Source organism: Cottoperca gobio, chromosome 4 (genome assembly GCF_900634415.1).
Source record: "Cottoperca gobio chromosome 4, fCotGob3.1, whole genome shotgun sequence".
NCBI lineage: Eukaryota > Metazoa > Chordata > Actinopteri > Perciformes > Bovichtidae > Cottoperca > Cottoperca gobio.
In genome coordinates this window covers 26,389,129-26,404,296 of record NC_041358.1, presented here as the reverse complement: position 1 = coordinate 26,404,296, position 15,168 = coordinate 26,389,129, and the positions used below count along the sequence as shown (strand labels likewise).

The 15,168-nt window shown below is 40.6% G+C and overlaps 1 protein-coding gene across 2 annotated transcripts in view; it reads left to right on the top strand.

Moving 5' to 3' along the window:
• The window catches only part of ttc39a (tetratricopeptide repeat domain 39A), a 29,327-nt gene that overhangs the window by 780 nt on the left and 13,379 nt on the right, over positions 1-15,168 (top strand). The window contains exons 2-5 of one of the 2 annotated variants that reach the window (XM_029430289.1): positions 2,144-2,194; positions 2,305-2,355; positions 2,663-2,716; positions 9,835-9,939. In XM_029430289.1, coding sequence (XP_029286149.1) covers positions 2,144-2,194; positions 2,305-2,355; positions 2,663-2,716; positions 9,835-9,939 — 261 coding nt within the window. Of the gene's footprint in view, positions 1-2,143; positions 2,195-2,304; positions 2,356-2,662; positions 2,717-6,512; positions 6,770-9,834; positions 9,940-15,168 lie in introns of those variants that run through there. The other variant, XM_029430290.1, reaches the window with a different exon arrangement.

Genomic DNA, 15,168 nt, shown 5'->3' with positions numbered 1-15,168 from the left:
TACTCATGATGTGGTCAAGCAGGCTTTCATTTTCAATGTAGCACCAGTGTACTGAAATATATTTAGACTTTTTGTTGTTATTGTGTCCCATCTCTGCAGCTGCATTCACTACTATGAGTAAACACAAATAAACAAAGTTGGAAAAAAAGTCATATTTAAATATTTATAACGTGTTTATAACTCCCAGTGGTGACATAATGGATTTAAGGGGCTGCAAGTTGATTACCTGGGTAGGAAAATAACTAATAGTTTGAGATAATCATGTTATCTTTCGACTTTTATATAATATTTGCTTTTTTTCTTCATCCTGTAGAGTTTTATCTTCAGAAGTCCAGAGGGGAAGTGAGAAAATCTCCTTTTTTTGTTCTTTGTATTTTTATTTTTAAGTTACTTTTTTTTCAGTTTGTCAAAACAGGTGTGGAAAACTAATAAAACATAATAATAATCCTGGCAAATCCTTTTTTCTTCTCCACTTTCTCCACATCAATTTAGATCAGATTTAGAAAATGGATCAATAAAGAATAAAAGTTTTCGCTTGCTTTTCAGGGCGTTTTGGTATTTACCTCTTCAGGCGTTTAGAAATGATTTAAACAACAGTCTGTCCCAAACCTCACACACATCCTGTGATCACTGACACACACGCTGAAGAAGCTGTGAACCCCTTTGAACCTGAAAAAGATTTATATTATTAATAGACAGGTCGATATACCACCTGACCCACAACAAATAGCAACAAAAGGTTTGTCAGTGGGTTTCATTGCTACTGGATATACTGATCAACAGGAAAAAAGTCTCCCAAAATCAGACCTCTGGAAATGGGTTAAAACTGGGTCATTTCCAAGATGGCCGCCACCGGGCTTCAAAATCACTAAAACAGCTATAACTTCTTCAATAATTGTGATAGAAACATAATTATTGGTTCTAGCCCATGGTTTTAAGGGGTGGGCAATCCACTGGTATAATTTAATTTCAGATCTGGGCAGTATTTAACCTGAAATCCAAGATGGCGGCAAAATATTAGGGGCGTAAAATCAACAAATTGCCCATACATAATATATCCCCTATCTCGAAAGGCAATGATCTTTGAATGTAAAACTTCATCTGTAATGTCATGTCCGTTACACTGCCTCAGTTCAGTCCTCATCACTGTCCTCTAGTTCCTCAGAGAACACAACTTGAGTACTTGATCATCTTTCACGAGTTTTTGAAAGACTGATTTCTTCCCAACGCCATACACACAAGACGTTGAATCACATCCTGTGAAGGAGTGCAGGAATAATAGTTGGGTGCATAACTTATTCCCGAGAAGATGCTTCATCCGATTGATGTCGTATACTTTCAGATAGGGGATATATTATATATGGGCAATTTATTGATTTTACGCCCCTAATTCTTTGCCGCCATCTTGAATTTCAGGTTGAATACTGCCCAGATCTGAAATTAAATTATACCCTTAAAACCATGGGCTAGAACCAATAATTATGTTTCTATCACAATTATTGAAGAAGTTATAGCTGTTTTAGTGATTTTGAAGCCCGGCGGCGGCCATCTTGGAAATGACCCAGTTTTAACCCATTTCCGGAGGTCTGATTTTGGTAGACTTTTTTTCTGTTGATCAGTATATCCAGTAGGAATGAAACCCACTGAGAAACCTTTTGTTGCTATTTGTTGTGGGTCAGGTGGTTGTTTGTCATAAATTGACCTGTCTATAAATGGAGATTGTTAAGAGCTGAACCTGCGCTTCACACTGACGACAATAAACTCGTTATTGTATAACGTTTTTTTCTGTGCAAAAAAGTCGTAATAAAACGCAAAACACAGCACAAAATATGAATTATAAATCCAATTAATCTTGTGTTACTGCTTCCTTGTTGGCGTCATTATTAGAGTTGTTGATTCTACATCGAGTGTAATGAAAACTCGCTCTCAGCTTTAATGATTTAAACTAACATTTAAAGGATTCAAGGATCATTTATTACAGAACAGAACAAAAACAGAAGTCTTTTTATTGATCACACTTTAAACCATCTGTACGAAACCCCCGAGTCCTCCTCACTTCCAGTCTCCTCGTACACCTTGTCTTCGCACCATTATGAAATCCATTCCTGCCGTCTCTCTAACTTCACCTCTGACCTCTTCGCAGGGATGACGTCCTGGCAGAAGACATCCCCGACGGCCCGAACTCCCCCAGCCGGTACGTTCACATTGTGCACATAGTCATTTATTCGTAACAGTCGCATCAATCAGCAGAGTCACAAAGAGACATGCTGTCGTACACAGACTGACTTTTATTTCTTCTCCCAGGTTGTCAGTCATAAACAGTCCAGAGTTGGATCCCATCATCACAGACTTCAGGTGAGTTTCTTTGAATTGAAAACCAATGCAGGATAAGACCTTCAGCAAACCTTTCCCAAGATCTGTTCCCATGTCGGGCCGCTTTCACAGACCCAAAACTGTCACGTCGATATCTGCAGAAATGTTCTAAACAGGTCATTGCAAAAAAATAAGTAGCCTGGGAGTGTCCACACATATCAGTGTCCGCATTTCTATGGCTCTCACGATCGTGTTCCTGCGAACAATAGTTGGCCTTTCAGCTAGTTTTTCATCCCTTGAGATGTCCCTCCTCTCTCTGAACAGCCTCCATTTTGTTCCTCTGTTTCAGGTTACAGCTGCCAGACAACAAAGATGCTCCGCACTCAACAAATCCATCTAATGGGTAAGACCGGACAGTGAGCTCTAACTGATCACGAACAAGAACTCTGGTTTAACGATAAAAAGAAAGCTCTGAGAAACCCGCTGATGTTCTGCCATTCAACGCGGTTTTTCCTGTTTTGCAATCCTTTGAACAGATTGTACGTTTCAGCTGCTTGCTGGACATGTTGGTGACATGTGGACGTCACCTCGATACAATAACTCAGACAGAGACAACCTGAGAATCATCTCAAGTCTCCGTGTTAAGTTTTTACTGGCTGAACGAGAATTTGTTGCTCATTCAAGAGTTTGATCTTACATTCTCTGTCGAGGCACGTAAAGGCTTTACTGTTAGCCTGCGGGGGAGGATAGCTGCGTCTGTGAGGATCTGAGGGAGGGACTAAAGGAAAAGAGCAGCATCAGCACAATTATTAACAAATACGGGTTCAAGGTGCTAAAGGGAGCACGTTCACATTAAATATAAAAAGAAGATTCAAAGATATGTCTTAAGTCCCAGGCTCTTCTAACAATGCAACATACTTAAGACATTCAAAGTAATATAAATAGTGCGTAAGAGACATAATGGTGCAAGTAAAATGCAGGAATAAGTCAAATATATACAAATAAAACAGAAAGTCAGATTGTATAGAAGTCTATGAGAAAATGTCCCGACTTCTCACTTGATTTGTTACCTCAGTAAATATCTTCCTGATGACTTTATGATCTCAATCTGTAGTTTCAAGTCTTCTTCAACACAGCATGATGGTTATTTCGTCAATAATTGTTTCATTTTAGAGTAAAATATACGATAAAGCAGAGCATGCTTTAGGGCGGGGCTACCTTGTGATTGACAGGTCTCTACCACGGTGTTTTCATCTTTGAACTTTAACCTTTCAGAATGTGTTTCACTACATCAAAGTTAGTCGCCTAAAAACGTCTTGTTGAGCGTTCGGTTGTACTTTGCTCTTCCTCCTCGTGTCACTTCTGGTTCCAAAAACCAAGAACCAAAAACTTCCTAAATACAGTCTGCTTTACAGCTCAATGATTTGTTGCTTTATGACATGAACACATTTGACTTTGAGAGGAGTTAATACATGTCTTCATTCCTCCTGCATGATGTATAACTAAATACTTTCATGTAACAGTAACGTTCCCGGTTCCCTTCCTCACTCAAATACGTTATCAATGTTCATTACAACACTGTTATATTATATCACACACATATTTAGGATGATTTACTAGTGTGTGTGTGGTGTGTTTCGTAAACATTTGTATATTATTATATTAAGCCGAGATTGTTTGAAGTTTCTGGATTCATTAAACTTTGTTTTTCTGACATAAAATCCAATCCTCCAACATGTGGACGGCAGCGATTCAAATCTAATTATCTCGACCTTAAACCCGTGACGCCCTGCGCTCCTCACAGCACACACACACACACACACACACACACACACACACACACACACACACACACACACACACACACACACACACACACACACACACACACACACACACACACACGAGGGAGATTTGTTTTGATTTTTCATTAGGATCGAGTCCAAATTTAGCCAAACTGGGCTGTTCTTTAAGTCCTCAAACATGAAAACATCACTTTTATGGATACATACAGAAACAAACACAAGTAAAACACTAATTCCACATTGTTCAGCACACAAAATAACATTATAAATATTCAAACAACAGAGAACAACTACGGATGCCCTGCAGGGAACGATAACACTTTACCACAGTCTATAAAGATAGTTGGACTTCCCTTCATGTTTCTGTGCCGACCAAAGTGATTTGCAGTCACATGATTTTGATCGTTAAACTCTTTTGATGTTAGCAGTATAATAACAGAGTGTGTGTGTGTGTGTGTGGGGGGGGAGGGGGGTTGTGCATGTGTGCTATAGAGCCGAGCTGCTGCACATTTAATGTTTTCATCTGGCTCCATGGAGAGAAAATCAGCAGAGGATTTCCTGTTTCTGTTTTTGATTTATTAATTTTTAATAATTCCAACGCACCAGTTTAGAGCCGACAGTTGACTTTTATTATTTTTTATTATTTTATATATATTTTTAATCATCACATGTGAGAATTTGCTGCTTATTCTTTGTGTCATGTGACGTGAATATCTTTGGGTTTTGGACCTCGGGCTTCACAGCCATTCTTCTGCTGCTTTCAGACATTTTGAATAAACAATGAGCTGATTCATTGAGGAAATAATCGTTAGTTATGACACTTATGAGAAGGGGAAAGCTATTTAATTAGTCTAAAAATTAGTGTTTTGTTCATTTCCAAAAGACTCGTATTGAACACATAAATTAGCACATTTTGTTCTCAGTTATTACACGTGCTCTGTTCAAACCAAAGGATTAATAATCTTCGCACTTTACTCACAGCGGACGTTTTAGTTTGTAATTTAGTCTGTGAACTAACCTTCAGCTTCGACTCCATTAAAGGGGACATATCGCTGCTTGTGTATCTGGAGTCAGTTCTTTGTGCGCTGACTCCCCTTCCTATGTCACCTACAAGCCAATCAGAGCAGACTGGGAGGGGGCCTTAAAGGGCCAGGTGCTAAAATGAAGCGTTTAAAACTGAGTACACGGGTATATTCAGTGGTGGAAAGTAACTTTTAAAGTACATTTATTAAGTGCTGTACTTAAATACAATTTGGAGGTACTTTAGACTTGAGAGAGTGTGTGTGTGTGTGTGTGTGTGTGTGTGTGTGTGTGTGTGTGGGATACTTTATACTTCTACTCCACTACCATTTCGAAGCAAATATATATATTATAGTAACATTAGTTACTTTTTCAGGTTCATATTATTAATACAAAATATAAATAACTAATGAATACTTTTATAGATACCTGGCAGTCGGCTCCACTTTTACCAGCTGTTAAATGAATAGGATGTACACATTAATGGATCACTAATTATAACCCAGTGATATAATATGTATTATTCCCAAAATGGCCGTTCTGCATAATGAGCACTTTTAGTTTTGGTACTTTAAGAATATTTTGATGCTGATACACTGTAGTATTACTACTTTTACTTACATTAAAGCCTGTAAACAAGTAGTAGAAACCCAAAATACAAATATGAACCTGACAATGAGCCCCTTTAATGTCCCCTTTAATGTCCCCTTTAATGTCCCCTTTAAGATAAATGGAGTGTAACCCTCATTGATATCAACAATAGCACTTTTTCCTGCTATGTCACGTAAAAATGCATTAACAAAGAGCCTATTTGTTAAACACATTAACATTTAATGTGAGTTAATGGTGATGAAACACCAGACGTCCTGGCACTGCTAGTTTTTCATTCATGATTTCACATTAGGTCCGTGCGTACACCGTATGAGCTGCTGTACTGCGTCTATGTCGTCTATTTCTGGATTCTCTGTTCGCTGCAGTGTTGGGTCTCCGCCGCTGCAGCAGAGCGGCTGAGAGTCGCACTACGCACCAGCCCTCTATACTGCCATCTGTTCATCCTCACGGTCCCTCTTTCTGTTGTGTCAGGAGCGAATAAAGGATTTATTGTCTTTCACATCTTAAATAATAAAACTCCTCAGGCCCATGTTGCCTCTGAGCGTCAACCAATGGGAGCAGAGACTGCAGTGTGTAGCATGAGGAGGATGAGGAGGATGAAGAGGTGGGACAGGCCTTTTGTATGTACGTGGCAGCATAGATGGACTGTGTTCTGCCCTCATGTGTGATAGTCATCCCAATCTTATTAAGGACTGCTGTTACTGCTGCGTCCTTCCTCCCTCTCCTCCTCCTCTTCCCTCCCTCCCTCGCTGTCCCTCTTCCTCTCTCTTTCACCCGACTGCCCTTCCGCTGCTGCTGCTGCTTCTGCTCTTGTTGCTGCTACAGAAAGAATACGTAGACCATCACACTGCATTGCCGGAAAGGCCTCAGGCTCACATTCACCTCTCCAGCTTTCTCTGTCTCTCCTTCACACACACACACACACACACACACACACACACACACACACACACACACACACAACACACACTCTTCTGCCAGATGAAAATGTCAGAAGATGAAGAGACTCTGTCAAACGGGTAAGATACCTGCTGCGTGTTTGGATGTCGTGGGTTATTCGGTTGGGCTCTGTCAGAGGCTCTTGAAGTGTGTGTGTGTGTGTGTGTGTGTGTGTGTGTGTGTGTATGTTCGAGCTGTGACTCGCAGGCATGTGGACAAACTCGCTCGGTTTATTAAAGGAGCAGCTCGGCTCTTTTGTGTCACAGATGCCGTGAGGCCTCAGACACATCTTGTACCAGCCGGAACGAATGTGGTGAAAGCTCTGTGAACCGCAGTCGATAAACTAATGCTTCGTCACTCATGGAGGAGTGTGTGTGTGTGTGTGTGTGTTCGTGTGTGTGTGCATTCTGGGTTTCATGAGCACATGCATGGCTGTGTATATGTGTGTGCTAAGTGGTTTTATTTGTGCGTGTGTTTGCGTGTGGCTCGCTGAGAATGATCCTCCTTGTTTAAGTTGTTCTCTCGGGAAAACAACCCACAATTTCAGCTGACTTGAAGTTCAGTGAAATGATTGGGACAATGTGTGGTGCGCACATCCTGAGTCCAGCAGACTCTCCTCACTGTGCTGGCCGTCATGCCTTTGCTTTCTTGCATACACTTGTCAATTATTCCCTCCATCCAGGAGACACTATCCTGTTCTGTGTGCAAATATTTGCTTTATGACTGAGAGCTGCTTTCTTTTTGTCCTCCAGCCTGTATAGCTTTAAAGGGAATAAGACACTGATTGATTGCGAGCGCAGGAACATTTATTAGTTTCCTGGTTTGACTTTTAACCTCTTTCAAAAAGAAAGGATCAATAAATACTCTGGTATCTGCCCGCCTCCTGGGCACTGCCGAGGTGCCCTTGAGCACCGGACCCCCCCCCCCCCCACTGGGCGATGTGTATATATATAACAGCTTCCCACTGCTCCTAATACTGTCTCCTAAGACATGTGACTGCAGCATCGTCCTGGAAATCAATTACACGAACACACACAGAATGCTGCCTGGTTTTCACGGCCTCCTCGCTTCTGTCACTTTTCTTATTTTCTTTTTCTTATGTGCGTGCAAATAACAAATACAAATAGTAGTTAGGGCTGCCCCCTCATCGTCCATTAGTCGACTAATTGGTCTAAGATTAAATTAGTCGATTAGTTATTTTTTATTTCAAGAAACTTATGAGCACATCTTTGCTGAACACAAGATTTAAAGTTGTTCTTTTGGAGAAACAGAACTGTCGATTAAATCAAGTGTCAAAAAGTCTTTGTAGGAAAGACTAGTAGTATTTTATAAATATATAACAACACTGTTCTACGTCATCCTTACTGAGCGCCAGAGGCAGTGCTTAACGCTGATAAGAACTCTTACGGTCGACCAGGATTCATAGAACCGTAGTTATATCAGTCGGTTTATCTGGTTTATACAACATCGGGGTTTAAAATCCCATTTTTGAGAGTCAGAACAACTGAAACTACTTTAGTTGTGTGTGGACACATGCACACTTTATGTTTCTCTGACAGCAGTTGTCATTGTGAGTCTCGTGCTGCTCTAGGGAAGCTCAGCTGGCTGCAGGTCATATGGAGAACAGCAGTCACCCGCATGTCATTAACCCGAGCTGCACCAGTGTGTGTGTGTGTGTGTGTGTGTGTGTGTGTGTGTGTGTGTGTGTGTATAGCTCCTCTGTGTTTCTGATGGGCAGTAATGTAAAGTGAATGCTGTCTATTAGTCATTATTAGTTCTACACGTTCGTCTTAGAGGTAATACTGACTGAGTGGACGCGATCCAGCTGCTGAATCTAAACGGGGAATAAAAGTCATGCTAATGTGATAAAAAGCACAAAATCAAACTGCATTTCAAGATGAAACAAACAAGTAAACAACAGAAACTTTGCCACTTAAATAGCAAATGTTTTGAAGTATTATTCTATTAAAGTCATAAAATGAAGGAAATTAAATCACCTTAATGCAAAGTGAATTATGTTTCAGATGTAGCATCATTTATTCTGAATGTTAACGTGTTTAGCATGTGTCTGTGTATTTAGCATTGTGGTAATTCCCCTTTTGCACAGTTTATGGTATCTAAAGGATAGGTGAATCAGTAATCAGCAAACAGGTGTGTTGTTTACCTGTAGAGGCACACGGTGTTATGACCGTCTGGAGCTGCGATGTGTGTTTTGAGTCTGCTGTTTATAGGCCTACTTGATATAAGTGCATGTGGACGTCTGTGAATGGAGCAGATGGTGTAAAATAAACACGCTTTGAGTACGTTTCAGACATTATTCAGCCGAACACACAAAGTCAAGCCTCTACACTATCCGTGATCAGTGCAGCAAGTGAAATCAAAGAGGAGGGAGCCTTGTGATGGAAGACGAAGGAGTGCGTGACCAGTTCGGCCACATTATACACTCGACACGTGAGGAGCATGTGCACCATGTAATGAACTACACATCAACATTATCAACACTCATTAAGAGCACGGCGTGAAGTTGTGAGTGCTGGTTCTCTTTGTAAAGTGCAGTTTAATGCAACAACACTAACAGCAAAGTGCTCTCTCGAGTCAGACGCCTGTGTTTCTCTTCCTCTTGTGCTGTAGTGGAAACATGGATGGATTACTGAACGGGCTAAAAAGTCTCATGGGCTTCCCCTGCAAAATGTCACTCAAACAGACACTTAGCAACCAGGAAGAGACACAAAGCAGCTGCAAAGAGACACCAAAGAGGCGAAACAACTATAAAGTGTCTTGCTCCTGTGCAGGAGAGGAGCTGGGTCCTGCTGTAGGGTTGGCAGAACAGAGTAAAGTGACTTTCAGATGTGAAATATGAATGAAATTAGAGTTTGAGGGAATGTTTATACATTCAGACGGTGAAATATTAATGCACTTTATTGCATTGATATTACAAACTTCTTTTGTTCCACACAATTTTGCTCAATATTGATATTTTAAGAAGCTATGAAGTCAAAATCTGATATATATTATAATTACTGTCTTGATTTGAACACGTCAGAACTGCTGAAATCCCCAGCTTGGCTCGTTCATGATAATAATGTCATTTAAAGCACTGTTTGTCTTTCCTCATGCAGATTGTGTGTTTGTTTTTGTTCTGCAGGTGCTCGCGGTCGGAGCTGTCTCTGGATCTGGACGACTGCATGGCCGCCCTGGATCTGTTCCTCAGAAACGACTTTGACGAGGCGCAGACTCGGCTTAAATGCAGGTACGAGAACAGCCTGAACCACGTGCTGATACAGCTCCTCCTCCTCCTCCCTTACAGAACACTCTTATGCACATTTCTCCTACACCAGACCTGCTCATGTCCCGGCGCTCGTGTCCCCGGCGCTCGTGTCCCCGGTGCTCGTGTCCCCGGCGCTCGGACACGCTCGTCCAAATTAGGTATTTTTAATTGGCCAAGTGTTAATTTCAGCTGACACTTCTGTGTAACTGGGAGTCTGGTAGGTTTCCACTCTGACCTCATCATGTTCAGCACATGTAAGAACACACACACACACTCTTCAACACTAGATATGGATACAATCAATGCTGGATACTTGTGATGAACCTTATTACATTATTTTACTACAACTAAATGTAATGAGTCAGCAGAAAGCCTGTCATGGAAAACACTTCGACATATCCTCCAGACACACGATTCAAACATGGCGTTAATAACAGGGACAGAGACGTTGTTAGTAGCACCTGCGTTTTCCTACCATGACGAGTCAAAGAGTGTGAGAAAGGCCTGTGGATGTTCTGCATTTGTTAAGCGCTTATTAGTAAATGTTAGCATGCTAACACGCTAAACTAAGAGGATCGTAGTCATCAGCGTCACTGTGAGCGTGTTAGCATTTAGCTCGATGCCTCACACCGCCGTGTAAATACCCAGCACAGCTACACTCGTGTCCATATCAGGTCATATATATCTTGTGTCCGCAGGTTTTACATGCTGCTCTGGTTTATAGTCACAAATACAAACACACCCCAGCACCAGTGTTCCTACCGTGTCATCAAGTTACTCCTTTGTTCCCGGCTCATTCTTTGCTCTGTTATCAGGAACGTTATCCTCCGGCCTCTTCTGTCTCCTCTCCGCTTCCTTAGCCCCAGTTTCTTCTTTTCAGTGGCGTCTTCCATCGACACAGAAGAGCGGCTTCCTGTCCGCCTGCACTGCGGCGAGATTGACAGCCATCGTCAGTTTGCTGCGTTAAGCACTGAAAAGTTTAGTGTGATGTAATGTGTTTGAGTCCTAAGCTCAGGCTCAGTTATGGAGACTTATATTGCAACATTACACAAACACGCTGTTGCCAAGTGACTGCCTTGTTGTCATAATCAGAATGTGTTTTAGTATTTAAATCTGGATTTGTGAAATATCCCAACCTGGAGGAAAGTCTGTCTTAATCCAACACTCTGCAGTCTGTCAGCTCAGCGGGTGTCCTCGTTTTTTGACTGGATCTTCGTCCCACGGCTCTGCGTGCGCTCTCTCTGCCTCTTCCAGTCCCTGACGTGCACCTGAACTAACACTAGTTGCAAATATGATCGTGTTTGTAGCTGTAGCTGAGCCCAGATGGTCGGATTCGACACATGCAGTGGGACAGTAAGAGAGTCAGAAATCAGTGCAGATTGAAACTTAAGAGATAAGAAACGTCTATCCCATAATAATCAGGAGCTCCATGGTGAGCTGGCCAGGCATTTTCTAGTGTAGTGTTGTTTTACATTTGAATGCAGCACTCTGATCACATTGAGAAAGGACTTAGTTTTGTTTGCTTTGTAACAAACTGCTCTGATTTCTCCTGTTTGTGCTTCTTGAAAAAGGTTTTTGTGAGGACGCCGATGGCTTAAGGCATCAGACTCATGTAATATTATGTAAGGTGTGAAGGCATCTGATGCATTGTGAAGAGCTACTCTGAGAACTGGAGGAACAAACCGCTCTGAGGATGTGAAACACCGGCAGCATCTTTCCTCCTCTTTGTCCTCTGCTTTAGTTCACGTGTGTTTTCCACTTCTCTCGTTCTTCGATGTCCTTTCCCTTCATCCTGCTGTGTTCTGACGCAGTCTGAACTGGGACACGGGTTTACTAGAGTCTCTGCAGCAAGTGCACACACACACACAAACACACACACACACACACACACACACACACACACACACACACGTTTATTTAGTCCCTGCACCATGGCCAGTTCTAACTGATGATAGCATGCGTAAAATGGAAAAATACTGTAAATGTTTTTTCTGCACGCACACACACACACACACACACACACACACACACACACACACACACACACACACACACACACACACACACACACACACACTCTAAGTGACTCTTTCAGACAGCTTTCATCATGTGGATGTACTTTAATCAATCATACGTTTATTACTTTTACCAACATTCCTGTTTATGCTCATTGGCAGCTGGAGCCTGTCCCAGCATGCATTGGGAGGAAAAGACAGGGTGAGACATTACAGGGTTATTGCACTTATACTCATATCAATGGACAGTTTAAAGTCTCCCCGCTGCCACGAGTGTCCTTGAGCAAGACACCGAGTCATTGAACCACAAGTTGAACCCAGTAGATGTACTGTGGGCTCCATGTGGCGATGTAAGTCTTATAAACTGCATCTCGAAGGACGTCTGTGTGTAAGAGAACATCTTAAATCCCAGGCTTGTGGGATGACTTAAAGTTTTTGAGTGCTTTATTGTGGTTTAAAATGTTTTTTCATTTCAGCTGGCTCCATTAGCTGTGGTTGATTACAGCCTGACAGGATGCCCTCTGGCTTTAATATTTGTGAGCAGGAGTTGTGTATGCTGTCCATACATCAACGTCACTTCCAGGGAGCTGAAGAGTTCTCAGGACAGACATGAGCGGAAGAAACATTCTTTATTTTACATTTTGAGACTAAAGTCTGATTAATTCTCATAAGTTGTCAACATTTCTTTATTCTCAAAAAGCAAAACAAATGTAAAATACTTCTGGCCCTAATACTCTTTCTTACATAAACCTATAAGCGGAGCGATCTCCTGGAATCGTCTCTCATCGGGTTCAGATACTTTTTGTTTCTCCTCCTCTGAGTCGTAGTCAAACAGCCAGTGCAGACTCAGCGTTGTTGGGACATGTCTGCTCAGCCTTTACACTCACAGAGGTTTCCAGCAGCAAACTTAGTGTTATTTGCTAGTTCTCTGTTCAAACCTGCCACCAGACCAAGTAGAGTCAAAATGCTGCAATCTTATTCTCCCAATCATGCCGTCCTGCCCCATTCCTCACCGCTGCAGCAGGAAGTAAGACCTACAAATACAGACCTGCCACTGACGGAGGGGCTTCGTGGAGATAGGTTGTGCCCGAGTCCGTCTGCGAGTTTCAGGACGCTTCATAATTTCATTATATTTAAAAGGTTCATGGTTCAGCTTCCACACTGAAAACAAGAGAGATGGTGGGAGTACTCAGATCTTCTACTTCAGTAAAAGTAGTAATACCGCTGTGTAGAAATACTCTGTTACAAGTAAAGTTCTGCATTCAGAATATTAATTAAGTAAAAGTACAAAAGTATCAGATTCAAAATGGTAAATTCAGAATCATATATATTATATTATTGCATTATAATTATTGATGCATTAATGTGTTCATCACTTTAATGTTGCAGCTGGTAAAGGAAGAGCTTTTAATATATATATATATATATATATATATATATATATATATATATATATATATATATATATATATATTAAAAGAGGAGCTTTTATTATATATATATAAAATTATATATATATGGCCTATATATAATTATATATTATATATATATTATATTTATTATATATATATATATATAATTATAAATATAAATATATATATAATATATAAATATAATTAATTATAGGCCATATATATATATATATATATATATATATATATATATATATATATATATATATATATATATAACCTTAACCTTTAATAATACATGATAACTTATTTGTTGAATATATGAATCTTCAACTAAAGTTATAAAATAAATGAATAGTAGTGGAGTAGAAGTATAGAGTAGCATGAAATGGAAATTAGATCCTCAAAATTGTACTTAAGTAAATCTACTTAGTTACCGTCCACTACTGGAAGACAATGATGAAATAAACAGTTTTGCGTGTCGCGACGATGCCAATAACTGCACTTCCTGATTGTTTTTACTCATGCAGAGCTGAAAACAATGTGTCTTTTAGAGAAAGCACAAAGCACCTCTTCCCTTGCATCAGGGAACACTGCGGTGAAACTATGTGGGAGACCCGGCTTCACTGCTGCCTGACGGGGGATGGTCTTTGTGTCCCTCAGCACTGAGACGATGCTGATTGAAACATATCTACGCCCTGCTGTGAAATATTTGGAGTTCTCAGCCACTTTCGGCGCAGCTGCACGCAATTCAATTCACCTCACAGCTCCATCTTAAAAGGTTGCTCAGCTTGAGTTTGAGCCTGACGCGATGGAAATGTAAGGCAGGCAAATCTCTCTGCTTCTCCGTCTGCACCTCCACCTTCTCTGACGCTCTGCTGGAGCTTCCTGGTTCTTGTTTAGTGATCGGTCTCTGGATAACACTTTCCATGACGCCAATGCATCCTAAACATTCTTATAATGCATTATAGTATATAGTATGCATAACACATTATAAAGTTTTGTCTGACTTATTATCGTGATACTTCATAATTCCTCGTCCCTCACAGACATTTGTTTTTGCAAGGATCATAGTGTATTATAACTCCTATTGTTTTAATGCATTATAATCGTTTTTATAATGCATTAACTTTCCTCAGGCAGATATAATACAACACAAGCTGGTTAAAAGTCACTTAAAAGTGCTCATTGTTTGCTTGTGAAAGTGAAAAAAAGTCATTAACAGTGCTTTATAATGTGCTATAAGCAGATTATATTATAATGCATTATAGACACGGGCGTCAGTGTTACCAAATCATATATCATATATATATATATATATATATATATATATATAAAAGCAAAGTTAAACAGCTTTAACGTGGCGATGTGCTTCATTTCCATATGTTGAGAAATCTGCTTATGCAAATGTAGTTTCCCTGAAATGCGACTGGTTGCAGCTCAGAGTTGCGTCACAGAGTCATGTGAGTCTGAACAGCAGTGAGACGTCAGTTATGCAGACAGACAGCATTCTTCTCTACACACAGACACACACAATCCTTCTGCCGTGTCTTTTTGTAAGTGTGTTAAACAATACATAGGTACATACGGAATATATAAAGCTATTAAAGCCACTTAATGTTTGCCTCCTTTAAGTTATTAGTTGTAGTAATGGCTTATAACTGGAAGAACCAGTCCATCTACCAACACTTCTCCTCCTCCTACATCGCTGTCAGCTCTGTTGTTAAAGACGGGGTGTGACGTCGCACCGCAGATATAAATAGACACTAAATGTTTCCAACCTC